Source organism: Microcaecilia unicolor, chromosome 2, assembly GCF_901765095.1.
Source record: "Microcaecilia unicolor chromosome 2, aMicUni1.1, whole genome shotgun sequence".
Taxonomy (NCBI): domain Eukaryota; kingdom Metazoa; phylum Chordata; class Amphibia; order Gymnophiona; family Siphonopidae; genus Microcaecilia; species Microcaecilia unicolor.
In genome coordinates, this window is record NC_044032.1 from 613,647,083 (window position 1) to 613,674,744 (window position 27,662).

At 43.5% G+C, this 27,662-nt stretch overlaps 2 protein-coding genes across 2 annotated transcripts in view; both read left to right on the plus strand.

Annotated features, from left to right (window-relative positions):
* LOC115461654 (F-box/WD repeat-containing protein 7-like) overlaps window positions 1–3,094 on the plus strand; it is a 452,709-nt gene extending 449,615 nt beyond the window's left edge. Inside the window, exon 10 of the mRNA XM_030191642.1 lies at window positions 2,971–3,094. The gene's annotated coding sequence lies outside the window, so the exon portion shown is untranslated. The remainder of the gene's footprint in view (window positions 1–2,970) is intronic.
* On the plus strand, window positions 137–26,992 carry LOC115462222 (F-box/WD repeat-containing protein 7-like). Its single transcript, XM_030192233.1, has 4 exons — window positions 137–193; window positions 18,465–18,482; window positions 18,581–18,791; window positions 26,756–26,992. The coding sequence occupies exons 1-4, from the start codon at window positions 137–139 to the stop codon at window positions 26,977–26,979; spliced, it is 510 nt and encodes a 169-aa protein (XP_030048093.1). The 3' UTR covers window positions 26,980–26,992.
* The last annotated feature ends 670 nt before the right edge of the window (window positions 26,993–27,662 follow it).

Genomic DNA, 27,662 nt, shown 5'->3' on the forward strand with positions numbered 1-27,662 from the left:
CTTTGCACTTTATATTGACCCCTTAGCTATCCAGGTACATGCTCATCCGGACTTTCGTGGGGTCTGGGGGGGTGGTGTGGAACACCGTATTGCTGTATTTGCGAATGTTCTATTGTTTATTAGGGACCCTGGTATGATGACTCCTGTTGTTCTGGAAGTACTTCAGGAGTATGAATGTGTCACGGGTTTGAAGGTAATATAGATAAAAGTGAACTATTGGGCATCTGCACTGCAAGGGTGGAGGAGGATCGGTTATGCCAAGTTTTTCCCTTTTGATTAGCCTCCTATTAGTATTCGATATCTGGGTGTTCGGGTGCCCATGAGTTGCGACAATTATATGCTCTTAATTATGATAAGGGTTTTATCTTTTATTTGCACAGATTTGGGGCGCTGGAAAGGTTTATGGCTGTCCTGGTGGGGCATATTGTGTGGTAAAGATAACGTGTTACCATTTTTGCTCCTCTTGTTTCAGATACCAATTACATTTCTTGTAGATTTCTTCACTGTATGCAAGCTCTTCTGTCTCAATTTATTTGGCCCAGTGGGTTCTCTGGGGAGCTCCTGAGCAGGGTGGTAGAGCAGTCCCCAGTTTAGATTGGTACCTGTATGGCGGTGCAGCTTAGGTTGATGCTTGATTGGGAGATTGGACAGTCTAAGCTAGCAGTGACTTTGGAATGGTCGTATTTTGTAGCTTGCCCATTGCATTATGTTTTGTGTATCTCAAGGAGGCCGGGGTGGTCTATCCATAAGGTGCAAATCCTTTTGTACCACCTGTTTGAGATATGGGGGGAGGCACAGAGAAAGTGGGGTCAGGTAGGTCAAGTTTGCTCCCTGGGTGCTATAAGTTGGGAGTCCTGTTTTGAGACTGGATGGGCAGGCAGGTGCTTTTGCTCGGTGGGAGCAGCTAGGTTTGATTTGTTTTCGGGATATTCTGGTCGGAGGGCAGATTATACCTTTTGACGTGTTACAGACCAACATGACTTAGCTAATGGAGATTTTTTTCCATATCTGCAGCTTCATCTTTTTTGGGCAGGCAGATCCCCAAAAGATGGAGTGTTTGAAAAAATTATGACTACTTTTGAGGAAGACCTATTTTGGGATCCTCTACAAACACCAATTTATGCTTTGTTGGGAAGTAGGATCTCCATTGTTCTTTTTTACTCTGGAGTGGGAGACCATGTGCACAGAGGTACAGAAGGCTTCGATATGTGTGCTGGTGCAAGAGAATGCTTATAAAGTACTCACTAGATGGAATTAATTACACTCCTGACCAATTGAAGAGTATGTTCCCCACTGTGTCTGATGTGTGTTGGCATTGTAAGACTGACGGGCACCTTCTTACACGTGGCGGGATGGTGCTTTAATATTGCCTTTTCGGTCGAGGGTGTTACAGACTTTATCTACAGCCTTCCCAGGATTGCTTGTAGGGCTTGCATAATGATCATCCTATTTGATGGGAGGGCAAATTATTGCGATGGGGTCTGGTAGCTGCAAAGTGTGTTATCGCCCTACACTGGAAGAGTACAGCTTCACCTTCAATGGGGGACTGGAAGCAGTGTCTCAGCCACTTGCTTTTGATGGAATGACTCCTTCTCAACAGAAGGATAGCTTTTTACCATGTAAATGTGATTGGGACATTATTCAGGACCGTTTGGGCTGCATTTAACGGGGATGGGGGGGGGGGTTAGGGCTGGGAAGGGCTTGGGTTGGTTGATAAGGTGGTGAGGGGAGAGAGAAGGGGGGGGGGGGGGTTGGTGGTCGTTTTTGGAGTGTCTTGCAGAATCCACGGGATACTCTGGTTCGGTTTGACTGTGCTGCTTCTGAGGGGGAGGGGGAGAAAAGCTCTGAATGATAATGAGCAGTTGATCCAGATTTGGTTGTATATATGGGGTAGTTATGGTAGGAGAGTGTAAAAGATCCTGGTGGTAGTAATAGCATTGATTAAATAGCTAGAATTTTATATTGGGCTGAGCAAATGAGAACACAGCATTTTACCATCCCAGTGCAAGCTACCACTGTAAAACATGGAAAGTGCTTAGGTCATTGCATTGGCTGCGCGTTGTATGCCACATCAAATTTAAAATGTTGATTTCAATTTTTTTGAGCTTTACCAGAAGGATAACCCTGAATACGTAGCAGAGAAGTTGATTTGGTATAGTCTGGAGGGATAACTTAGATCAGAGGTAGGCAATTCCAGTCCTCGAGGGCCGCAGGCAGGTCAGGTTTTAAGGATATCCACAATGATATGCAGGAGATAGATTTGCATACCAAGGAGGCAGTGCTTGCAAATCTATCTCCTGCATATTCATTGTGGATATCCTTAAACCTGACCTGCCTGCGGCCCTCGAGGACTGGAATTGCTACCCCTGACTTAGATCAATGCTAAGCTTTTTATTTAAAGGGACCTCCCATAAAAAACAGTGCAAAAGACAGGGTCACACAACTGAACATTCTCTATGGTTGTGTGATTTTTCTTATAACAGTTTGATGAATTATAAAATTTTTAGTACAATAACAGGTATATTCAAACACAGTGGGTCTGATCAGGCAGTGTAATAGATTTTTAAAAATTCAGCAATATTTTTAATTTGAGAGATGAATGTATTTGTGTTTTTAATCGTGTTTAATAACGCGTTTTGTGCACTGCATTGAATACTGAATTTGTGTTTATATTTGTGATAAATAAAATTTTTAAAAGAGAAAATAAGTCTCAAATTGTAGCAAGATAATTTTATTCTGTTCTAAGTTGCACTTTAAATATAATTGCATCCTATGTAAGAATAAATAGTACCCAGTAATCATATTATTGCTTACTGTGATAAATCTGAAAGGTAAATTCTCTCAGTCTTTGATGGTTTATTATGTATTTCAAATGAGAGGAATGTGGCAGTTCTTCAGGCTGCAAGTTGAAATCATTTATCAATCCACTATGTCTGTCGCAATATGGAAGAATTGTTTGTTTTGTGCAGGAGTTGTCAGCGGATCTCGAGATGCACCCTTCGAGTCTGGGACATTGAGACAGGCCAATGTTTACATGTTCTGATGGGTCATGTTGCAGCAGTCCGGTGCGTCCAGTACGATGGCAGGAGAGTTGTTAGTGGGGCTTACGATTTTATGGTGAAAGTGTGGGATCCAGAAACGGAGACCTGTTTACACACTCTACAAGGGCATACAAACAGAGTTTACTGTTACAGGTAAATAACTTGTGTGCACCAGCTTCCCATGCAGGGTTCATGGTGTTCAATTTATGAAATTGATAAGTAATGTATTTGAAGTATTATCAGACTATCAGTGTTTGGGAAAAGTAACGTTGTTCCGTTTCAGTCTTGTTAAAAGTCATGTGCATCAACTATGAAGAAGTTCGTTAGCAGTGCTGTGTTTTGAAATATCTTAAAAAGGAACAGAATCTTTCCAGCGAAGGAGAACTGATCACAGACCTGTTGTCTTTAATTTCCCGTAGGAAGACACCACAGCCCAGAAAAAGAACAGTGTAATTGCCATTACTTGAAATCCACGTTTGGCAAAGTAACTGCTAATAGTAGTCGTATTGGGGAGGGGTAGAGTCCCTTGGGCTGTCCTGGTACCTCAGTGGCTAGTGTCCTACACTGCCATGCAGAGAACCTGGTTTTAAGTTTGCAGGGTAGGATGTACAACCCTGGGAAAGGAAGAAGTCTTCGTCACTCAGTAGTGACATCTAGTGACCAGTTACACGGGTTCTGGAGAGAAAGAACCGTGTTACTGTCCTTACAGTAGCTGAGATGGAAAAGGTTATTAAAATAGAAGGAGGGAACCCAGCTAGTTGCATTTGAATGGTGCTTGGGGCTGATCTCAGCTCTGATTCTAGCTAAGTTGGAAGTATACAGAAGTGTAAAAGGGACCCTGCAGGGCCAGAAATGTTTCTTTTAATTAAGAAAAAAAAAAGTGTGTGGTTTTGTTTTTTTAAGTAAGGAAAGAAAGAGTGACTCTCAAAACATCTTCATTCTCTCCAGTTGTGGGAGCATCCCCAACCCTCCCCTCCTCCCTTTTTGTTTGCTTAAAAGGAAAGGTAGAGAGAGCCATGAGAATTAGTCGTGAACTTATATGTATCTTTAAAATGTTCTTGCTGCTCTTCATCTTGTTTATAAACTGCTGGCAGAAGCCTTAATGTGTCTGTTTGTCTTACTAGATTGAAGTGTCCTTTTATACTGCTGTTAGCCTTTTGAACTAATGTAAGCGATATAAATGCCTAAATAAATAAATAAAAGAGACAGTTGCGTGACCTTGTACAAGAAGTTTCTGATGCAGGCACCTCATTTATTTTATTTTTTATTTTTGTTACATTTGTACCCCGCGCTTTCCCACTCATGGCAGGCTCAATGCAGCAGGCAATGGAGGGTTAAGTGACTTGCCCAGAGTCACAGGAGCTGCCTGTGCCGGGAATCAAACTCAGTTCCTCAGTTCCCCAGGACCAAAGCCCACCACCCTAACCACTAGGCCACTCCTCCAACTGACAGTGTGCCCAAATTCGAAGGCATTTATGAGTTCACTTGCAGACAGCAACTGCATTATTGCCGCTATCTGTAAAAGCTATACAAATATCATTAGGCTGTTTAGATCATTAAACGTCCAATACAATTTGTATAAAGTGGAGCTGGGTTAAGGGAGGGGGAAGATGAGCCAAAAATTATCTAATCTAATTCTTGTTTTCTATACCGTCTGTTCCCAATTAAATTTGGACCCATGGCAGTTTACAATAAGACTTAACAAAACAACTGAATCAGAATTTAACCCGATTTAAACATAGCTGAAGTAAATAGGTTTTAACAGCTTACAAATAATATCTTTACAGAATTGGTAGTGTTCCCTACATCTGCACTGTTTTTTTAGGAGAATGAAGTTACTAAAACTTTCTTGAGATGAATGGCCTTAAAAGAAGGGTAAATCAAGTACAACTTTGCTTCACTCATTTTGTTTTACTGCCGCTAGAAAAGCATATTAAGAGAAGAATTCTTCAGGGATCGTACCATTGAGGATTTTAAAAACGAAACAAATCTGTTTAAAATCAATGTGGTGTTGCATTGGGAGCCAGTGAAGATAGACAAAAAGAGGGTCACATGATCAACGTCTTATTTTAAAAATTAGTCTTGCAGCTTTATTCTGAGTAAATCAATTTTTAGCATAGTTTAGCATGGTATCTGTAATTTCCCCATAAAGGGAGTTACAGTAATCAAGCTGTGCCAAAATAGTGGCCTGGACTAGAAGTGAGAAGTGATTTGTATAAAAAACAGATTTTTTTTTGTTTCATCTTAAAGAAACACTTCTTTACACATTATTCTCTTGTGTTTTAAAAGTAACATTTCCATCATTTTCTTTTCATTGGAGAATCTATTAAAGAGGGTGTGTCTAGCAGGGATGCCAAAATGTTTGCACTCATCAGAGCTCAAGCGCTTTAGAAGAAAATTACAAGGATTATCCTTGTCATAAATGTTGAATACATCTGCACCGTTCTAGTTTCAACAGCACACACAGAAATTGAGAGACTCCTGAAGAAGGCCCTTGCGGGCCGAAACACTGCTCGTTCGAGTCTTGTATGTCCAATAAAGGTGCAAGTTTGTACATCGTCTGTTTTACCCCCCTTCTTTTCATTGCCCTTGTTGTGATTGACTTGCAAAATAAATAAGAACATCTTTAGACATCACAACATCAGGGTTTAACTAAGAAAATTTGAAGGGACCTCTGAAGGAGTGTCCTCAACCAGAGTTGAAGTATGACCTGGAACCATAGTGAGATTATCTGGTGAGACCATTTGGGGGTGGGGGCGTAGATCTCTCAGAGAAGCTCATAGAGACACTTCTTAGGGGGATACCAATTACACACCACTTGACCCATGCATGGAATCACATTCCAATCCATAGGGCCTTTGACAACGGATGCTGAAACAGTCTGTTTTTAGACTTAATTTTCCACTGGGTCATAAAATCATACACTCTGCAGTCCATCGACTGCCCGTGCTCTAAAGGGCTGTTCCCCTTTGGGAATGCCCCTTCAGGTACGTTCCTGTGGCCATGCATCACAGCACAGCTTAAGATTTAAAGATCCTGCTGAGTCAGTCACTGATGTCTCCAGTTGCTCCCTGTGCCTGCAAGCTCTCACAACAGGCATTCTTCTGGAGTCACTGGGTAAGCATCTGACCTCTCACACTGCATTGCTGACCAGCACCAAACACTCTCACTTCTCTTCACAATCTCTTAAAAGCAAAAGGAGAACTTTAGAGAAAAGTGGTGCCTTAATATTGCTAAATTATGAGCTGCTTATGTGGTTTAGAATTATGTACACCATGCTCATTTTCCATGCTTTTTTTTCCTGGCTGCCCATTAGCCCACCCTCTTTTTGCTAACAATCTGAAGACTTTTTATATTGCAGGATGGTAAATTTTATACTTTCTTAAAACTTTTTATACCACTCAAGCTAATTTGCAGATCTGGGTGGTTTACAGCCTAAAAAGAAAGAAATAAAAGCCAGAAAAGAACTAGAATGTTTGACAGGAAAGAGGACAGACAATCATAGTAGAACAATTAACCTTGACAAAGTAACAGGGAAAAAACTAGGGGAGGGCAAAGGGGGAGAGGGGAGGAAAAGGTCAAGGAAAGTTTGTAGGAAAGAACCAGTGGAACAAACTGAGGCAAACTCTCAGCCTTTAGCCAGTCAGAGCAAATGTTTGTCTGAATAACCAAGTTTTCAAAGCAATCTTGAAATTTTTTAACAGTCAGCTCTGAGTGAATGTCAAGAGGGAGAGAGTTCCATTGGAAAGGGCCCGCAAAATAAAATTGAACAGAGTAGCTCAGCAGGGGAATACGGGATAATCCAATTTGCAAGGTAGTCCGGGAGGCTGACTCTAAGAGCTTTGAAAGTGAGTGTAAGTAATTTAAATATGACACGTTTCTCATCGGGGAGGCAATGGGACTTCTGGAATAAAGGAGAGACAAGGTCATATCTACATGTCTGGCATATAAGTTTAATAGCTATATTCTGCAAAACACCAGCTTATTTAGAAAGTTTTCTTTGGTTCTTAATTTCTCTTTCAGAGGAACCAGATTATAGCAATTTGACTTTGCCAGCAAAATCATATACACTACCCCACAGTATGTTCACTATAGTGAGATGAGCTCAGAGCCTGCGAGTCAGCTACTTACAAGCATTCAGGAGACTTTCATGTTTGTTATAATTTACACTCACAATGAAAGACATTTCTTTGAGAATTAAAGGAGAATGTCTTTTTTTTGTAATGTTTTCAATTATTCTATCAACACTGATGTCTGTGATGCATGGAGCATGCAGATGAACCTTTGGTCTGTCCCAGTATGGCAATCCTTATGTACTTAAAGATGACAGTAAAAAAAAAAAGCAAGGAGCAAATTTTCTACTGGTGACTCTTCCAATCGTGAAATCAGTATCAGTATCTCTCCACACTCGTCCTTCCCTACACCCCTTTCCATGCACTCCGCTCCATGATAAATCCTCTTATCTGTTCCCTTCTCCACTACTGCCAACTCCAGACTTCGCGCCTTCTGTCTCGCTGCACCCTACGCCTGGAATAAACTTCCTGAGCCCCTACGTCTTGCCCCATCCTTGGCCACCTTTAAATCTAGACTGAAAGCCCACCTCTTTAACATTGCTTTTGACTCGTAACCACTTGTAACCACTCGCCTCCACCTACCCTCCTCTCTTCCTTCCCGTCTACATTAATTGATTTGATTTGCTTACTTTATTTTTTGTCTATTAGATTGTAAGCTCTTTGAGCAGGGACTGTCTTCTTCTATGTTTGTGCAGCACTGCGTGCGCCTTGTAGCGCTATAGAAATGCTAAATAGTAGTAGTAGTAGCTTAGAAACTAAAAAAAAAAATATGCTAATTAACGAAACCCATGGAACAGATAAAACATGCACTGTTTTTCATTGTAATGCCCATGAACTAGTGGCAGCTCCTTAACTTTTTCCTCCCAATTCATTTTCTTACCTTACCTCCTCTGGAGGCTTGCTGCTAGCACTGCCTTCAGAACAGCTGTTCTGTTTTCTTCAAGCAATATGCGGCTCTTGGTGAGTTTCAACCACGCAGTGTCCAAATGTCTGCTCTTTTCTTGCCAGACTGTGAGAACAGCACAACACACAGCTGAAACCCACTGAGAGCCACACAGCGCCAGAAACAGAACAGCTATTCATAAGATGATAGCTGACCTCGGAGGAAGGTATGGGGGGGGGGGGGGGGGGGGTAGGATGAAAAAGTTGGGCGAAGATCCAGCTTGGGGAGGATGGGGGTAGGGCAAATTGGTGGTGGCTGAATGGTTGGAGAGATAGGTGTGGGCTGAGACTGCCTGAGATGGAGTGGGAGCATAATGTGTATGAGGAAAGGCTAAAATGGCTAGGGCTCTTCAGCTTGTAGAAAAGACGACTGAGGGGAGATATGATAGAGGTGTATAAAATGTAGAGTGGAATGGGTAGATGTGAATCACTTGTTTACTGTTTCCAAAAATACTAGGATTAGGGAGCACACGATAAAACTACAAAGTAGTAAATTTAAAATGAATTGGAGAAAATTTCTTCACTCAGTGTAATTAAATTCTGGAATTCATTGCCAGAGAATGTAGTAAAAGCAGTTAGCTTAGCTGGGTTTAAAAAAAGGTTTGGATGGCTTCATAAAAGGAAAGTTCATAGCAGAGGCATAGCCAGACTCGGTATATTGGATGGGCCCTTCTATGCGCACGTGCCCCCTCTCTCCCCAACCACACACCATAAGTACCTTCCGGGAGATATTTTTTAAGAACATAAGAGTTTTTTCTTCACCTACCTCACATCTTCTCCCTCTCCTCTGCCGTATCCCAGCATCTGCACTCCTGTCTCTGAACGCCGTCCCTCCCCAGTGTTGGTACAGGCATCCTCAGCACCTGCAGTGATTCATTGTCACTGCTTGTGCTGGCCCCAAAGGCTTCCATCTTCCATGTCCCGCCCTCGCTGATGTCATTGCCTGTTTCCTGTCTGGCAGAACATAGCAGCTGGAAGCCTGCGGGGCCGGCGCAAGCAGTGAGAATGAATCGCTGCAGGTGCCGAGGACACCTGTACCGACACCGGGGAGGGAAGGAGGTTCAAAGACCGGAGTGCCGGTGCTGGGATGCCGGGGAAGAGAGCAGTGTGGCGCTGCAGCTGGGTGGGCCTGTGCCCTCCCAGGTCTACCCATAGCTACGCCACTGGTCCATAGACCATTATTAAAATAGACTTGAGGAAAATCTGCTACTTATGTCTAGGATAAGCAGCATAAAATGTACTGTTTTGGGATCTTGCCAGGTACTTTGTAACCTGGCTTGGCAACTGTTGGAAACAGGATGCTGGGCTTGATGGACCTTCGGTCTGTCACAGTATGGCAGTACTTAACTATTTACGTAGGAAGACAGGGTTCAGGGAAGGTGGCAGTCTGCGGCAGGAGAGAGAGTAGGGTACAGATCAGTTGAGAGGGGAACATATATTTTTGGATACACAAATATCCCTGCATTCACATGAGGGCAGTAGGGTCAACCACATTATTTATTTGAAGGCAGGTAGTCCTCCTCCCTTCCCTGTGCCGGCTGAATCATTCCCTGCCTCTTTCCTAGGGTGCTCTCTACTTTGTGTACTGATGGTTCTTGCCTACCCACTGAAGGTTTTGCAAAAGAAAACAAATGATCTAAACCCCCAACTGAATATGAAGATCACTGTGCTAAAACATCAGAAGATGCAGTTGAGTAACCTTAATAAGCTGGTATAGATTATGGGACGTATTTAGATGCCTACAGGTATCAAATTTGTTCTTAAAATTATGCTTTGTGACAGGAAATCCCACCACTTGTGTTAACATGCTGACAAATCTTACAGCAAAAGTATTCTTGAAAAAGATCAACCAATTTTTTAAACTCTTTTTTTTTAGTAATTTTTTAAAGTGTTTTCAATGTGTAAAACATATTTTAACATATGGAAAATGGCTGTTATAAAATTTAATGGGTGTGTATGAATGTAGAAGTATATGTGTCAACAGGAGTGCACAATAACACACTTCCTGTGTAGTCATGGGTGGAGCGGAGGCATGTAATTTTATAAAATTCCAGTATAAATATCAAGAGGGCTGGTGGTTGGGAGGCGAGGATAGAGCTGGGCAGACTTATACGGTCTGTGCCAGAGCCAGCGGTTGGGAGGCGGGGATAGTGCTGGGCAGACTTATACGGTCTGTGCCATGAAGAGCACAGGTACAAATCAAAGTAGGGTATACACAAAAAGTAGCACATATGAGTTATCTTGTTGGGCAGACTGGATGGACCATGCAGGTCTTTTTCTGCCATCATCTACTATGTTACTATGGTAGTGGACTTGCAGAAACGTGTATGTTGTAACGACAAGAGACCTCATTGTGGGAGGAGGAAGAACACCACAGATTGGCCCTTATTTAGAAGCACCTCCACATGTAATAGCACATGTACTGTAGACTGGCATACACATGTATAAGTTGCTATTTAAGAAAGCTGCTATTACACAATGGAGATCTACACCCTCAGGTAATTCATAGAAGCATTACTTGGGTGGGGCTTTGGCTGGACCAAAGTTTACATATGTATCCCCCATTTTACAAGTGGAATGCATGTTTATGGAAAAAAATTTTCCCCCATTGTGTGTTACACCATCTCAAAAGGCACGCACATAGGTTTTAAAAACTGTGCTCGTTTCAGAGCCAGGGCTTTACAAGAGGATAAAGGGAGTCTTTCTCCTTGCCCCCCCCCCCCCCCCCCCAGTTTGAGTTCTATTTATATTTGATATACCATGTAATGGCTCGCCTTCACAGTGGTTTACAATTAAACTAGATAGATTAGGACAGAATAGAAAAGAATTCGGATTTACGCTCTTTTGTATGGGTAACGGACAGGGGCTATGAGTTTCGTGCTCCAGATTAGCTCTGCCAGCCGTCTTTATGGTTTATAATTTAGTGAACTTGATAAACCGCCCTTCCTGGGGATACAGCAAGATGGTTAACAATCTAATTCAGAAAAAGGAAAAGAATGCTATATATTGGAATAGGAATGAGGAAACAGCAGGAAAAAAAATAGTCTTAGCACTAATGCACCAGAAAGACTGGATTAAACATAACACTAGAGAACACCATTCGGCCAAGGTAGAGAGGCAAAGATTGAAGGACTGCCCTAACATGATGATCCTAAGACTCTCACCAAAAAGCTACAGAAAATAAATGGATTTTCAATGCAGTCTTGAATTATGGAAACAATGGGGGCTGAGAGAGAGTTTCCAAAGCGATGGGTGCCATTCAGTAGAGTGCTCCATATCTAGTAGACTTCCATTTTGCATGGGATATTGATAGAATGTGCAGGTGGTGATCAGTAAAGGAGTGATAGGTAAAAATGTGTGCATGTGTGTAAAATCTTGAGTAGTATTAAGAATTGTGTATTGAATTGGAAGTCAGTGGTAGTGGATAAGGAATAGCGTGATGTGGTTGAACCTTATGGCATTCAACCATACCCAAAATGCCGGATTTTGTACAATATGCGTATAATGGAGTGTTTATTGGAGACCTGGTGAAATAGGAGAAGTACATAAAGTAAGGTCATTTGCAAGTTTTCATCAAGGAAGCATAACACTGAGCAGAATTTTCTCAACTGGAAAAAAGGAAGTCCTCAAAACATCTCAGAATAGAAATGTTTTCAAACCCTTCTTGAATGTCGGAAAGGAAGTCTCTAATCTTAAGTGAGAAGATAAAGCATTTCAAGGGGAGGGGCCCATTACACTAAAGATCAGATGGTTTCCAAAACAAAAGTGAAAAAAGGGAATAATTAACTGATTCTGTGGAGAAGATCATAGTTTTCTAGCTGAAGAGTAGGTTATTGTTTATTTCCACTTCCAGAATGAAACCAAATCAAAATTGTGGCCTTGCTATTTTGTTGGCACACTTACACGTTGGTTTGCAAAATGGGGCAACTACTCCTGGAACCAATGCTACTTCATAAGGAAGTTGTGAATTTCTGTTCCACATGGAAGTGCCAGGATTGTGTCATTATTTTATCCCTGTGTTCATTTGTAAAAGGTCTGCTCCCACTGCATGTGCCGGCAAATACATGTGCATTCCTGCAAGTACTTTGGAAAAGGCTCTATGTCGACAGAGCTTTTTGTAAAATACCACCAGAACTGACTCTCCTGACATTTCCGATGTCCACATATAGTAACATAGTAAGTGACGGCAGAATGATCCATCTAGTCTGCCCAACAGTCACATTCATTATCAATTCAAGATTTAAATCAACAATGAGCATATTATTTAATTGATCATGGTCTTGCTTTGGCGTTTCTGGGACATAGACCATAGACATCCACCCAGCTCTGTCCTTATGTTCCAATCACCAGAGTTCCTGTCAAAACTCACTCCAGCCCATCAAATCCATCCTGTCACTCATGGGACAAAGACCACAAAAGTCTGCCTGGCACTGTCCTCGCGTTCCAAACCACTGGCGTTTGTGTCGAAGCACTCTCCACCCCATCCTAAACCGGATCGCCATATGTGGGACTCGAACCGTAAAACCAAGCCTAAAACTGGACATAGTTGATACAACCAGAGTCACCACCTAAGCACCACTTCACATGCAAACACATATGCAACCCTTTAAGTTCTGTTTTTATATCATTTCTTTTCTAATTAGAGATCCTCTATGCCCATCCAAGACCCCTCTCCCTGTCTGTGCATATCAGCCTCTCATTGCCTAGCACATATGTCTTCCTTGGATTTCTACTCCCTAGGTGCATCACTTTGCACTTCTTTGCATTGAATTTTAATTGCCAAACATTTGACCATTCTTAAACTTCTACAGATCCTTTTTCATGTTTTCCACACCCTCCAGAGTGTCTACTCTGTTTCAAATCTTGGTATCATCTGCAAAAAGGCAGATTCTGCCTTCTAATCTTTTGGCAGTGTTTCTAACAAATATATTGAACAGAATCGGCCCCAGCACCGCTTTTTGAGGCACTCCACTACTCACCTGTCTTTCCTCCGAGTGAATTCCATTAACCACCACCCTCTGGCATCTGTCCATCAACCAGTTCCTAATCCAGTTCACCACTTTGGGTCCTAGCTTCAGCCTGTCAAGTTTATTCGAGCCTCCTATGAGGAACCGTGTCAAAGGCTTTGCTGAAATCTAAGTAGATTACATCTAGAGCACGCCCTCAATCCAATTCTCTGGTCACCCCAGTCAAACAATTCAATCAGATTTGTTTGGCACGATTTACCTTTGGCAAAAAACCATGTTGTCTTGGATCTTGTAACCTATTGGCTTCGAGGGAATTCACTATCCTTTCCTTCAGCATCACTTTCATTACTTTTCCATTAACCAAAGTGAGGTTTACCAACCTGTAGTTTCCAGTTTCTTCTCTGTCACTTTCTTTTGTGAACGGTTCTATATCCACTCCATTATCTTATGTACCTTTGCCAGTCAATCATGGTCCTCCTTCAGTATTTTCTTCCGTGAACACACAACAGAAGCATTTGTTTAGCATGTTTGCTTTTTTTCTTATCATTCTCCACATATAGCGGTTCACAGCATCTTTCAGTCTCGCAATTCCATTCTTAGTCTTCCTCCTTTCACTAATATACCTGAAAAAATTCTTGTGGCCCCCTTCTTACATTTCTAGCCATTTGTTCTTCTGTTTGCTCTTTCGCCAGACATCTCTCTCTTGGCTTTCAGTTTCATCCGGTATTCCTTTTCTGTGTTCTTGAGTTTTTCTGTATTTCATGAATGCCAGCTCTTTACTACTACTACTACTACTACTAACTAGCATTTCTAAAGCGCTACTAGGGTTACGCAGCGCTGTACAATTTAAACATAGAAGGACAGTCCCTGCTCAAAGAGCTTACAATCTAAAAGACAAGAAAACAATCTAAAGACAAGTGAACAATCTAGAGGACGAGTGAACAGTTAGTCTGATAGGGTGGATAGATTGGGGTATTTTATATATCTCGAGTGGTTAGGCGCCGAAGGCAGCATTGAAGAGGTGAGTTTTAAGCAGAGATTTGAAGATGGGTAGGGAGGGGGCATGGCGTATGGGTGAAGGAAGATTGTTCCAGGCATGGGGTGAGGCAAGGCAGAATGGGCGGAGTCTGGAGTTGGCAGTGGTGGAGAAGGGTACTGAGAGAAGGGCTTTGTCCTGTGAGCGGAGGTTACGGGCGGGAACATAGGGGGAGATGAGGGTGGAGAGGTAGTGAGGAGCCGCAGACTGAGTGCATTTGTAGGTAAGGAGGAGGAGCTTGAATTGTATGCGATAACTGATCGGAAGCCAGTGAAGTGATTTGAGGAGAGGGGTGATATGAGTATATCGGTTTTGGCGGAATATAAGACGTGCAGCAGCGTTCTGAACTGAATGAAGGGGGGGATAGATGGCTGAGTGGGAGGCCGGTGAGGAGTAAGTTGCAATAATCAAGGCGAGAGGTAATGAGAGCGTGGACGAGAGTTCTGGTGGTGTGCTCAGAGAGGAAAGGGCGAATTTTGCTGATGTTGAAGAGGAAGAAGCGACAGGTCTTGGCAGTCTGTTGGATATGCGCAGAGAAGGAGAGGGAGGAGTCGAAAATGACTCCGAGGTTGCGGGCAGATGGGACAGGGAGGATAAGGGTGTTATCAACAGAGATAGAGAGTGGAGGAAGAGGAGAAGTGGGTTTAGGAGGAAAGACGAGGAGCTCGGTCTTGGACATGTTCAGCTTCAGGTGGCGGTTGGACATCCATGCCGCAATGTCGGATAAACAGGCCGATACCTTGGCCTGGGTCTCCACGGTGATGTCAGGTGTGGAGAGGTATAGCTGGGTGTCATCAGCATAAAGATGATACTGAAAACCATGAGACGAGATCAGCGAGCCCAGGGAAGAGGTGTAGATTGAGAAGAGAAGGGGTCCAAGGACAGATCCCTGGGGAACTCCAACAGATAGTGGGATGGGAGTGGAGGAAGATCCATGGGAGTGTACCCTGAAGGTGCGGTGGGAGAGATAAGAGGAGAACCAGGAGAGGACAGAGCCTTGGAACCCAAAAGAGGACAGCATGGCAAGAAGTAAATCATGGTTGACAGTGTCAAATGCGGCGGAAAGATCGAGGAGGATGAGGATGGAGTAGTGACCTCTGGATTTGGCCAGGAGCAGATCGTTGCAAACTTTAGAGAGTGCTGTTTCTGTCGAGTGCAGAGGGCGAAAGCCGGATTGAAGTGGATCGAGGATGGCATGAGAGGAGAGAAAGTCAAGGCAGCGGCTGTGAACAGCGCGCTCAAGTATTTTGGAAAGGAAGGGTAAAAGAGAGATGGGGCGGTAGTTGGAGGGGCAGGTAGGGTCAAGTGAAGGTTTTTTGAGGAGAGGTGTGACAACGGCGTGCTTGAAGGTGTCAGGGACAGTTGCAGTGGAGAAAGAGAGGTTGAGGATGCGACAGATGGCGGGGGTGACAGTATGGGAGATGGTGTTGAGTAGGTTGGTGGGGATGGGATCAGAGGAACAGGTGGTGCATTTCGAGGAGGAAAGAAGGCGGGAAGTTTCATCCTCGGTGATCTCAGGAAAAGAGGAGAAAGAGACCTGGGTAGGTTGGTTGATGGAGAGGGTTAAAGGGTGAAGAGGAGGTGGTGGCTTGGTCGTGAACTCAAGGTTGATCTTTTGCACTTTGTCGCGGAAATAGTCGGCCAGTGATTGAGGAGAGAGAGAAGGGGGAGTAGGAGCGGGGGGCACTTTTAGGAGGGAGTTAAGGGTGGTGAAGAGACGACGAGGGTTGGAGCTGAGAGAATTGGTCAATTGGGTGTAATAGTCCTGTTTTGCACGGAATAGGGAGGAGTGGAGGGAGGATAGCATGAATTTGTAGTGGAGGAAGTCTGGAAGGGTACGAGATTTCCTCCAGAGGCGCTCAGCGGATCGGGTGCAGGAGCGAAGGTAACGGATGCAAGGAGTCAGCCAGGGCTGGGGATTGGTGCGCTTTGTGGGACGGGAGATGGATGGCGCAAGGGTGTTCAAAGCAGAGGAGAGAGCGGTATTGTAGGCGGAGACCGCTTTGTCGACAGTTTCGGAGGACATGATGGAGGGGAGGAGATTAGAGATAGTAGATGATAAGGTGGAGGGGTCAATAGCCTGGAGGTTCCTGGAGGTGGTGGTTAAAGTTGGACGGGGTGGAGGGGGGGGGGTGAAGAAGTGTGAATGTGATCAGGTGATGGTCGGAGAGAGGAAGAGCTGAGACGTGGAAATTGGAGGGTGAGCTGGAGGAGGAGAGGACGAGGTCAAGACAATGGCCGTCACGATGAGTAGGGGTGGTGGAGCACAGCTGGAGGTTGAAGGAGGATGTTAGGGTGAGGAACTTAGAAGCATGGGGGTCGGATAGGTCATCAGCATGTACGTTAAAGTCTCCGAGAATGAGGGACGGAGATGAGGGGTCAAGAAAGACAGAGAGCCAAGCATCAAAGTCGGTAAGGAAGGAAGGGAAGGATTTATCAGGGGGGCGGTAAATGACTGCCACTCTGAGTGGTAGCGGGTAGAATAGCCGGATGGAATGGGCTTCAAAGGATGAGAAGCAGTGAGACTGCGGTAGGTGGAGGGGTTGGAAACTACAGGAGGGTGAGAGTAGTAGCCCAACGCCTCCGCCGCGGCCAATTGGGCGGGGCGTGTGGGAGAAGAGATAGCCTCCATGGCAGAGGGCTGCAACGGAGGCAGAGTCTGCCGGGGAGAGCCAGGTTTCGGTTAGGGCGAGCAGTTGAAGGGAGCGAGAGATAAAGAGATCGTGGGTGAGAGGCAGTTTGTTGCCTTTATTTTGTAGACTTTATTTTCTCAGCCACTTGCTTAGAAAACTATATTGGTTTCCTTTTCCTCTTGCTTTTATTTACTTTCCTCAAGTAAAGGTTAGTAGCCATAGTTATAGATCCTTTCATCCTGGACCATTGCCTTTCTGCTTCTCATATGTCCTCCCAGTTTGTCATCTTTGTTCAAGTATTCTTTCATTTTGCTAAAGTCAGTATGTTTAAAGTCCAGGACTTTAAGTTTTGAGTATCTGCCCTCCACTTTAGCTTTTATATCAAACCAAACTGTTTGATCACTGCTGCCCAGGTGGGCACCCACTCAGACAACAGACACACTTTCCCCATTTGTGAGCACCAGATTAACGTCTCTTCTGTCCTCATGGGTTCCGTCACCAGTTGTCTGAGCAGAGCACTTTGTAAGGCATCCATGATCTCTCTACTTCTTTCCCATTTCGCAGATGGAACTTTCCAATCCGCATCTGGCAGGTTGAAATCTCCCAGCAATAGCACCTCTCTCTTTTCTTTTCTACTTTTGGATGTCTGTAGCCAGATCTTTATCTAGTTCCTCTGTTTGTGTCTGAGGTCTGTAGACAATAACCACGTGAACAGAGATCCCATCATTTCTTTTCAAGGTGATCCATATAGCTTCTTCCTTTCCCCAGACCCCTGGTATTTCATATGCTGTAATATTGTTTTTCACATACAGAGCTATTCCTCCATCTTTATGACCATCTCTGTCCTTCCCAAATAGATTGTAGCCTGGTATGTTTGCATCCCATTCATGGGAATCATTGAACCATGTCTACGTGATGGCAACAATGTCTAAGTCTGCCTCTTAACATCAAGGCTTCCAGATCATGAACTTTGTTGCTTAGACTGTGAGCATTTACATTTCAATGGCAGTCTCATCTTCTGCTTAGTTTTTTCTTTAATCTCACTTCCTGCTATGTGGTAAGTAGTGATTTTCTAAGAGAGTTGTTTTCATTGTTTTCTTTACTATTTTCACACCTTGTCTTTAGTTGGAGGTGACCACTGGAATTGACCTGCCTCCATATGCCACCCCTGCCTTCTAGTTTAAATGCCTAGATATATATTGTCTTTTTTTCTCCAAGGATTTTTTTCCCTGCCATAGTGATATGCAGTCCATCATTACAATATAGTCTTTTGTTTTTCCATGTATTGCCCCATCCTCCTATGTACCTAAAACCTTCTTGATGACACCAGGCTTTCAGCCACCTATTACATTCTCGGTATTTTTAAACTCTTCCCTCCCTTTCCTAAAGTAGGTAGTATTCAGAAAGGTTTTAACCCCTCCCCAGCTCCTGAAAAGCTCTCTGCACTGCAAGTAGGGTATTATTGGCCAGGTCACTTGTTCCTAGGTGGATAACATGTAACACAATAGACAAGCACCAATGAGCCAACAAAGGCCAACTGTTTATTTAATATCACTTTTTCTTTTTCAGACTTGCACTAATAATGGCTAAAACATTCTGGTACATCTTCTAGCAATAGTTTCTGTATGATTTTAAATATTTATTTGAGAAAATGAGCACCTATTCTTGAAAACATTTTTATATTTCATGTACTTAGAATGTTTTGAGAGAGATGCTCTTGAATGGTTTTTCATTTTTGTAAATTTGAACCAGTGATATGAATCTTATTTTAGATCACCTGTCTGGCACAGGTAAGTCCCAGGTTTTTGAGTGAGATATGTGAGTGGCACCCCGAGGGAACATTAAATAGAATTTTGTGCTAACACACTCTATTTTTATATACATATAGTTTGATGGCATCCATGTAGTGAGTGGATCTCTTGATACGTCGATCAGAGTTTGGGATGTGGAAACTGGGAACTGCATTCACACATTAACAGGACACCAGTCATTAACCAGTGGAATGGAACTCAAGGACAACATTCTTGTCTCTGGAAACGCAGATTCCACGGTCAAAATCTGGGATATCAAAACAGGACAGTGTTTACAAACTTTGCAAGGTGAGGTTTCTTGTATCTCAGTTGGATGGAATTTGAAAAGTTGTACATGATTTATCCTATATAATAAAATGCACCTCCAACGTTCAGAAGCCGAGAAAGTGAAGCCTTCAAGCCTTGAAGCATTCGTGCACGCTCTAAGGCTCCATCTCCTCAATTGACGACACGTTGTTCCGGAACGTTACAGGAATGCTTCAAGGCTTGAAGGCTTCACTTTCTCGGTTTCAGAATGTTGGAGGTGCGTTTTATTATATAGGAAACTTCAGAACCAGGGCCATTAGTATCTTGTATATAAATATGTTTGTTCTATATCATAGTCTCTAATGATATTCAGACACAATCTTTTTAGTCATTTTTTTAGAGTAGGAACTGCATTATGGGCATGACAATTTGAGCCTCTGTGTATTTGTTTTATTAATGCACAATGCCTTTCTTCTGAAGAAGTCAGGAGCTTCTCTTCAGGCAGCCACGTCTCTTCCTCATCAAACTTCGGTTGCTGCAGCTTCTCAGTCTTTCCTGCCAAAACGTCCCTGGGTGTAGATTTTGGATCCCGAGGAGCTATCTGACACAGATGGCCCGGTTTTGTCTCCAGGCTCTCCCTTAGAATCATTGGATTTGGCAGATGAGGTCACCCTGCCTTCTGAGGAGGGGGATGACCCAATGGCTGCCTGCCTTTTTTGCAGGGAAGAGCTTCCCTCCATGATTATTAGGGCTTTTGAGGTTTTGGCCATTTCACCCCCTGAATCATCAGGGGGAACAGGTCCAGTGCCCTCTATTATGTCTGGCACCAAATGCCCACCTCGTTCATTTCGTGTGCATGAGGCCATGAAAATCCTTATTTCGACGCAGTGGGATACGCCGGACAGTGGGCTTAAGGTTGCTAGAGCTATGTCGCATCTTTACGTGCTGCCTGCTGCTGACTTAGACTTGCTGAAGGTTCCTACGGTGGATTCATTAATCACAGCAGTCACTAAGAAAACCACTGTCCCTGTGGAGGGTGGCACGGTGCTTAAGAACCCTCAGGATCGTAAGCTGGAGACTTGCTTGAAGCTGTCCTTTGAAGTAGCAGCCCTTTCCCTGCAAGCTTCAGTTTGTGGCTCCTGTGCAGCGCGGGCATGCTTATTGTGGGTACAGAAAGCCTTCTCTCCGGAGGACCTCATGGCTGTTTTGCTGGCCATAGAGTCCGGTTTAGCCTTCCTTGCGGATCTTCATGACCTTTTGAGGGCTTCGGTGAAGGAGGTTTCCCTAGCGGTCACCGCTCATCGCTGGCTGTGGTTGCGACATTGGGCTGCAGACGTGGCCTCTAAGTCACGGCTGGCAAGGTTTCCTTTTAGGGAAAGCCTTTGTTTGGGACAGACCTAGAACAGATTGTGAAGGACCTCGGTAATTCTAAGGGCCAGCGCCTCCCAGAGGATAGGTCCAAATTTGTGCGACCGGCAGGACCTAGACCTAAGTTTAGGGGGATACACGTCGTTACCGTCCAGGTTACGGGGCCTCTTTTCAGAGAGCAAGGTCTTCTCAGAGACCGCAGGCCTTTCTTTCTGGTAACAGAAATCAGCCCACAGCCAGGTCCACCCAATGATGGGGCCCTGGTCCATCTCCGGCAGGCTGTCCCTATTCCTGGTGGAGTGGACCAGGGTAACATCCGACGGATGGGTCTTGGAGGTTATCAGAGACGGCTATAAGTTGGAATTGGCTTGTCTGATAGTAGACTCATTTCTGGAATCTCCTTGCAAATATCCCACCAAGGTGCGGGCAGTTCGTCACAACCTCCTCAACGACTGGGAGCTGTCCAGCCTGTACCCCCAGCAGAAAGAGGGTGCGGTCGATACTCCATTTATTTTGTGGTGCCAAAAAAGGGCAGTTTTTGGTGACCCGTCCTAGATCTCAAGTGCGTCAACAGGTCCTTACGGGTTCGGCATTTTCGCATGGAAACCCTCCGCTTGGTGATCGCAGCGGTACAGCCAGGGGAGTTTTTGACGGCTCTCGATCTCAGAGACCTATTTACACATTCCAATTTGGCCTCCCCACAGGCGGTTTCTTCACTTTGCAGTGCTCAGTCATCATTTTCAATTCAAAGTGATGCCCTTCGGCCTAGCCACAGCACCTCGGACGTTTTCCAAGGTCCTTGTTGTAGTGGTGGCCTGTCTCAGAAAGGAAGGGATTCAAGTCCATCCTTATCTAGACAACTGGCTTGTGCGGGCGTCTTCTTTCGGGGGAGAGTCGATGGGCAACTGACAGAGTGGTCGGGTTGTTTGGTTGGGTGATCAACTTCCCAAAGTGCAGCCTTACACCCTCCCAGACGCTGGAATACTTGGGAGTGTGCTTCAGTACCAGAACAGGGAGGTGTATGTATATCAGCACTTAACTTTTGGCAGCAATTTTTCACCAGGAACAAACCTCCACCAACATGGCCACGTTTCGAAGTCCTCCTTCAGGGAAGAGGTTTTCGAAATGTATCTCATACTTCACTCCTGCATAGGAAAAAATTGTTCCTGGTGAAAAATTGCTGCCAAAAGTTAAGTACTGATATACATACACCTCTTTTTGAGTGCTTAATTATATGATGAGCAGGATCATTTATGATATAACTAAGAAGATAACCCCTCCCCCAAAAAATAATTGTAATAGAATAAATAAATTATACGGGGAGATCCATGACGATTTGCACTGTACCATTAATATAAAGGGAAGGTGTTCCCATATGGTGTATATGGCAAGACATTCTGATGATCCCTGTCTTTAAAAAAAAATGGCTACATAAGGATTATTGATACTGTAACCTTAAGGGAAATGGGACTTGATGTACCGCCTTTCTGAGGTTTTTGCAACTACATTCAAAGCGGTTTACATATATTACTACTACTACTACTAAACATTTCTAGAGCGCTACAAGGGTTACGCAGCGCTGTACAAATTAACGAATAAGGACGGTCCCTGCTCAGAAGAGCTTACATTCTAAAAGACGAAATGTCAAGTTGGGGTACATGAGATTTCCTGAGAAGAGATGAAGTGATTAGGTGCCGAAGGCGACATTGAAGAGGTGGGCTTTGAGCAATGATTTGAAGATGGGCAGGGAGGGGGCCTGGCGTATGGGCTCAGGGATTTTGTTCCAAGCATGGGGTGAGGCGAGGCAGAAAGGGCGAAGCCTAGAGTTGGCGGTGGTGGAGAAGGGTACTGAAAGGAGGGATTTGTCTTGAGAGCGGAGGTTACGGGTAGGGACGTAAGGGGAGATGAAGGTAGAGAGGTAAGGAGGGGCTGCAGATCGAGTGCATTTGTAGGTGAGTAGGAGAAGCTTGAACTGTATTCGGTATCTGATCGGAAGCCAGTGAAGTGACTTGAGGAGAGGGGTGATATGAGTATATCGGTTAAGGCGGAAGATAAGACTTGCGGCAGAGTTCTGAATGGACTGAAGGGGGGATAGATGGCTAAGTGGGAGGCCGGTGAGGAGTAGGTTGCAGTAGTCAAGGCGAGAGGTAATGAGAGAGTGGATGAGAGTTCGGGTGGTGTGCTCAGAGAGGAAGGGGCGAATTTTGCTAATGTTATAGAGGAAGAAGCGACAGGTCTTGGCTATCTGCTGGATATGCGCAGAGAAGGAGAGGGAGGAGTCGAAGATGACACCGAGGTTGCGGGCAGATGAGACGGGGACGATGAGGGTGTTATCAACTGAGATAGAGAGTGAAGGGAGAGGAGAAGTGGGTTTGGGTGGGAAAACAATAAGTTCAGTCTTGGCCATGTTCAGTTTCAGGTGGCGGTTGGACATCCAGGCAGCAATGTCAGATAAGCAGGCCGATACCTTGGCCTGGGTTTCCGCAGTGATTTCTGGTGTGGAGAGAGAAAGCTGGGTGTCGTCAGCATAAAGATGATAGTGGAAACCATGAGAAGAGATCAAGGAGCCTAAGGAAGAGGTGTAGATTGAGAAAAGAAGGGACCCAAGGACAGAGCCTTGAGGAACTCCAACAGAGAGCGGGATAGGGGAGGAGGACGAACCATGAGAGTGTACTCTGAAGGTACTTATTTTGTACCAGGGGCAATGGAGGGTTAAGTGACTTGCCCAGAGTCACAAGGAGCTGCAGTGGGAATCGAACTCAGTTCCCCAGCATCAGAGTCCACTGCACTAACCACTAGGCTACTCCTCCACTTAAGATAAGGTAAGATGCTGGTTGTGTACTAAGTATTGTTTGACAACATGTATTCTGTGCATGAGTGTTTAGGACATATAAATTGACATTTAATGATATGTCAAGAGCAGAACCCTTCAGCAGCGGTGTGAGAAGGAAGAGAACCAGATTTTAATAAGTTTGTTGAGTCTGTTTTGTAACCACTGGATAGCAGATGGAAGCAAGGCTTTTTCGTGAGCATTTCCCTAGTAGCGATCGGACTTCCTCAAATGTCAGTGGTTGAAAGGATTCCCAGTTCTGGTCTGCCTTGTGATCTTGGATTGGGGACTTCTCGATGATTGTAGTAGTCATGGCTTAGCCTGTTTACTTCATTTGGCTTTAGATAGCTCGGTCCTGATTTGAGTGATCTTATTTGTGAGGTGATCAGCTAGTTCTTGTGTGGAGGGGCCTACTTGATGCGTAGAATTGCCAGAATTAGTGGCTGTTAGGCTTTTGACTAATGAGAATAGTTTTTTTTTGTTAAGAATCTCTTGTCCTATTAGATTGTTGTAGTACTTTCATTTGGAATCAGTAACTCTCTTTATAGCACCCGAAGGCAGATTTCCATTTAAGTTTGTCAGATATGTCTTTGTTCTTTCGTCTTTGTTTTTCAAGGTGTCGACATTCCCATTTCAGGTTTGTTAGTTCTTCTGTAAACCACGGAGAGAGTCTCGTTCTCTTCACCTTTTTAGTAGTGAGTGGAAAGATTTTGTCCAGCACTATCGTCACCTTAGTGTCCCAGATGGATTTAATCATCTTTTTTTTTTTTTTTAATTTTGCTCACACGTTTTTCAGTAGTAGCTCAAGATCAGTTACATTCAGGTACTCTGGATATTTCTCTGTCCTGAGGGCTCACAATCTAAGTTTGTACCTGAGGCAGTGGAGGGTTAAGTGACTTGCCCAAGATCACAAGGAGCAGCAGTGGGATTTGAACCAGCCACCTCTGGATTGCAAGACTGGTGCTCTAACCACTAGGCCACTCCTCCACTCCACTCATGATCATGACAGATATTAGTTAAGAGGTCCAGGATATGGAAAATGAGTAGTCTGTTTTCCACCTGGTGGTAATCATTCTAGAATGGCACTGAGGTACATTGACAGGGCTATTTTGTATTTCCTTGGCCTGTTCTGTGTCCATTCTGTTTCAAAAATGGAGAACTTCTCTTTTCATAGCACTAAATATTCAGCTTGTTATCTGTCTTAGAGAACTCGGAGGCTAAAAAATAGACATTTAAGGGCAGTTCTTTAACTGGGTACTCACAGGTGTGCATCTGCATGCATAAATGTACAGAAAGTAGCACTTATGCATGTAAACACTATTCTGCAAGGGAGTATAGAATTTCTATAGCACACATCTGCAACAGAATACTGCATGTTATGCATGCTGTTGCCGCATTCGGATACCTGCAGTTAACAAGGTCTGTGGCAGGCACCAAGATGCCATTATAGACTAGGTTCTCGCATGGCATCAGAGCACCTAAAAAGAGGCACCATTTATAGAATTTCCATCTTAAGGGAGGAGTGTGCGGCTACCACACTCCTCTACTTAAGATGGAAGATACCGCATACAGCCGCATGAAAAAGCAAATGAACAAACTTTTGGAAAAAGAAACAAAAGTGAACAGTCATCTTTACTTTCTGACTTATATACACTGTCAGCTAGCACATTTGCTTATTTCCGATCTGAGGAAGAAGGGCAACCTTCGAAAGCTAATCAAGAAATGTATTAAGTTATGTCCAATAAAAAAGGTATCATCTTATTTTCTTTTCCATGTTTTATTTTGTTTGATTTCTATAGATTCTACATGGAATGTTGCTATTCCACTAGCAACATTCCATGTAGAAGTCGGCCCTTGTAGATCACCAATTTGGCCGCGCAGGCTTCTGCTTCTGTGAGTCTGACGTCCTGCACGTACGTGCAGGACGTCAGACTCACAGAAACAGAAGCCTGCGCAGCCTTCTACATGGAATGTTGCTACTGGAATAGCAACATTCCATGTAGAATCTCCAATAGTAGCAACATTCCATGTAGAATCTCCAATGGTATCTATTTTACTGTCATAGTAATGCTTGAATGTTTTCACTTATATACACTGTCAGCTAGCACATTTGCTTATTTCCGATCTGAGGAAGAAGGGCAACCTTCGAAAGCTAATCAAGAAATGTATTAAGTTATGTCCAATAAAAAAGGTATCATCTTATTTTCTTTTCAATGTTTTATTTTGTTTGATTTCTATTGACATCTTAAGGGAAAAAGGTTTTCCACAAGTTCCAGTGAGGGGAAAATAGATTTTTGAAAAAATTACTGAAATTTTTACATCTCTAATCAGTCTTACCTATTTTGTTTCTATGTACTGTTAAATATCCATTTTTGTAGATATGGAAATTTTCTTATAATGCATCCTTCCCTAGGTACCTTAGGAAATAAATACACAAATGCTTCTAAGTTTAAAACCTTTGTTGAAGAGAGGGGCACAGACTTTACAGACAGTCCCCCTTCTATGCTTATATTTTTATGTTAGTTTAAATCTACTGTAAACCATATCTTATTGTATTTGTGTGATACATAAACAGAATAAGCTTCCGTTGTAAGCTGCTGTTTCCTCTCTAAATCTTCTACCTTTCCCTAAGTATAGCTAATGCACTGCGTAGTGCTTCTTTGGATATCAGTGGCCACCCTTGTGACTGAATGTAATGCTGCTCTGCAAGTCTAACCGCAGGAGGGAGGTGATAAGGCAGCAGGCATTTCCAAGCACAAGTACGCCACTTACAAATTCATTTCAGCTGCTCAGCACCAGGCTACAAAGCACTGGGAAAAGCCCTAGGCTGGTTGTCTTTTTAATAAAGAAAAAAAATGTATGCAAAGCTCTTAAAGCTAAACCAACTCTGATTTGAGAGCCAATTTCATTGTAAACCAATGAAATACCACTGCATTAGTTACCTGTGTGTTATTTAGCAACACCCACACAAATTGATGTTTCTTTTACATAACCCAGCTATTAGTGCAGAGCTCTAATATTAAAAAAAAAATGCAAATCCTTCAGAGTCAGGACTTGTACGACTGGAGGAAACCAGTAAAATGAGCTCCTTGATAAGAATATTCTGCTCAGAGATAATAAGTAGTTATAAAAGACAGTGCAGTATGCATGACGGCAATCTGATTATAAAACGGACATCTTGTCTAAGTGGCAGGAAATGCATGCCATCCCATTTCCTTGATTTATTTCAGCAGACAAGGTAAGCTGCCACCAAGCCCAATTATCCAGTTGGCCTTGAAATGTCCAGATGACCCCTAAATTAAATATGCCGGCAGGCTGTGTCAAGAGAGCACTTCCTGCACATCTATTTCTATTCTCCGAGTCCAGAATACCCTTAGCAGTTTGGTGTTAAAACCAGAATGGCATCTGTCTTATTTTATAGGCAAAATATTATGCATAATACAATCTGGAAAGCAATGGGGGAAGATGGTTTATACGTACAAAAACAGATTAAGTTTTGTGCTATATGACAACTGCTCTGAATCCTTCTGTGCTGTGCACATAGGAGTTGTTTCTATCTCCTGTACTTGATCATTCTTTCCTATCAGAATGAAAAATGTAAAGATGGAATAATATAGCATGATTTCATTTTAAACCAATCTGCCCACAACTCACAGCAAAATAATCAGAAAGGCTAAAATGACGTTTTCCATTAAAAGTCCTTTATTTAGGATTATTTGTAAAGACTCAATTGGCCCCCTTCATATGAGAATTTAAATGTTAGCCACTGTGAAGTACTAATCATATTTTCTATTCCTGTCTTTCCTAGGTCCCAATAAGCATCAGAGTGCAGTGACCTGTTTACAGTTTAACAAAAACTTTGTAATTACCAGCTCAGACGATGGAACTGTAAAACTGTGGGACTTGAAAACGGGTGAATTTATCCGAAACCTGGTCACGCTGGAGAGTGGGGGAAGCGTGGTGTGGTTTATGGCGGATCAGGGCCTCCAATACAAAGTTAGTTTGCGCAGTTGGAAGCCGAAATGGGACTGAGGAGACGAAGCTGCTGGTGTTGGACTTCGATGTGGATATGTAAGTGACCAGCGAAGATTAAATATGTCCACAATTTGTAGACGATGTAATTTCCCACTCCTCTCCCCCCCCCACCACCCCCCACCCAAGTCACCAACCTTTCCAGTTCCCAGAGAAAACAGAAATCCCTTGGCCTTGGAGGACGGTACAGAAGGTGATTTAGGCAACAATCATAGTGATCAAGGGGACTGTGAGCGGGAAAACGGGGGGTGGGTGGTCACCAATAAATGACAAGAGAAGAATTTAAAGTCACATCACAGAAAAGACTTCCCACTCAACAAGTGGCACCTTAGCAAAAGTAAGACACTTGAAACACATCCAGGTGCAGTTTTTTTTTCTCAATTGTCCCATAAGTGGTCACTGGGCAGAATACATGGCAAAAGCATGGTTGCAGGTCGTGCTTTAACCTGTTTTGCAACCGTCCAGCAAGGAGCTGCAAATACCACCAAAACAATTACTGCTCGATATTAAAACTGGAGAGCACCTGTCACAAGCAAGCTTTCCTGACCCAGAAAAGCTCAAATATTTTTTTACTGTGAATTGTTTTTGTACAGGCATATACCGTACAAAGGGTTCTTTTCTTATTTTTGGCTACCATTGCCAATGTCAATCAAACTCCAGTATTAGTCTCTGTTAATCTCTTT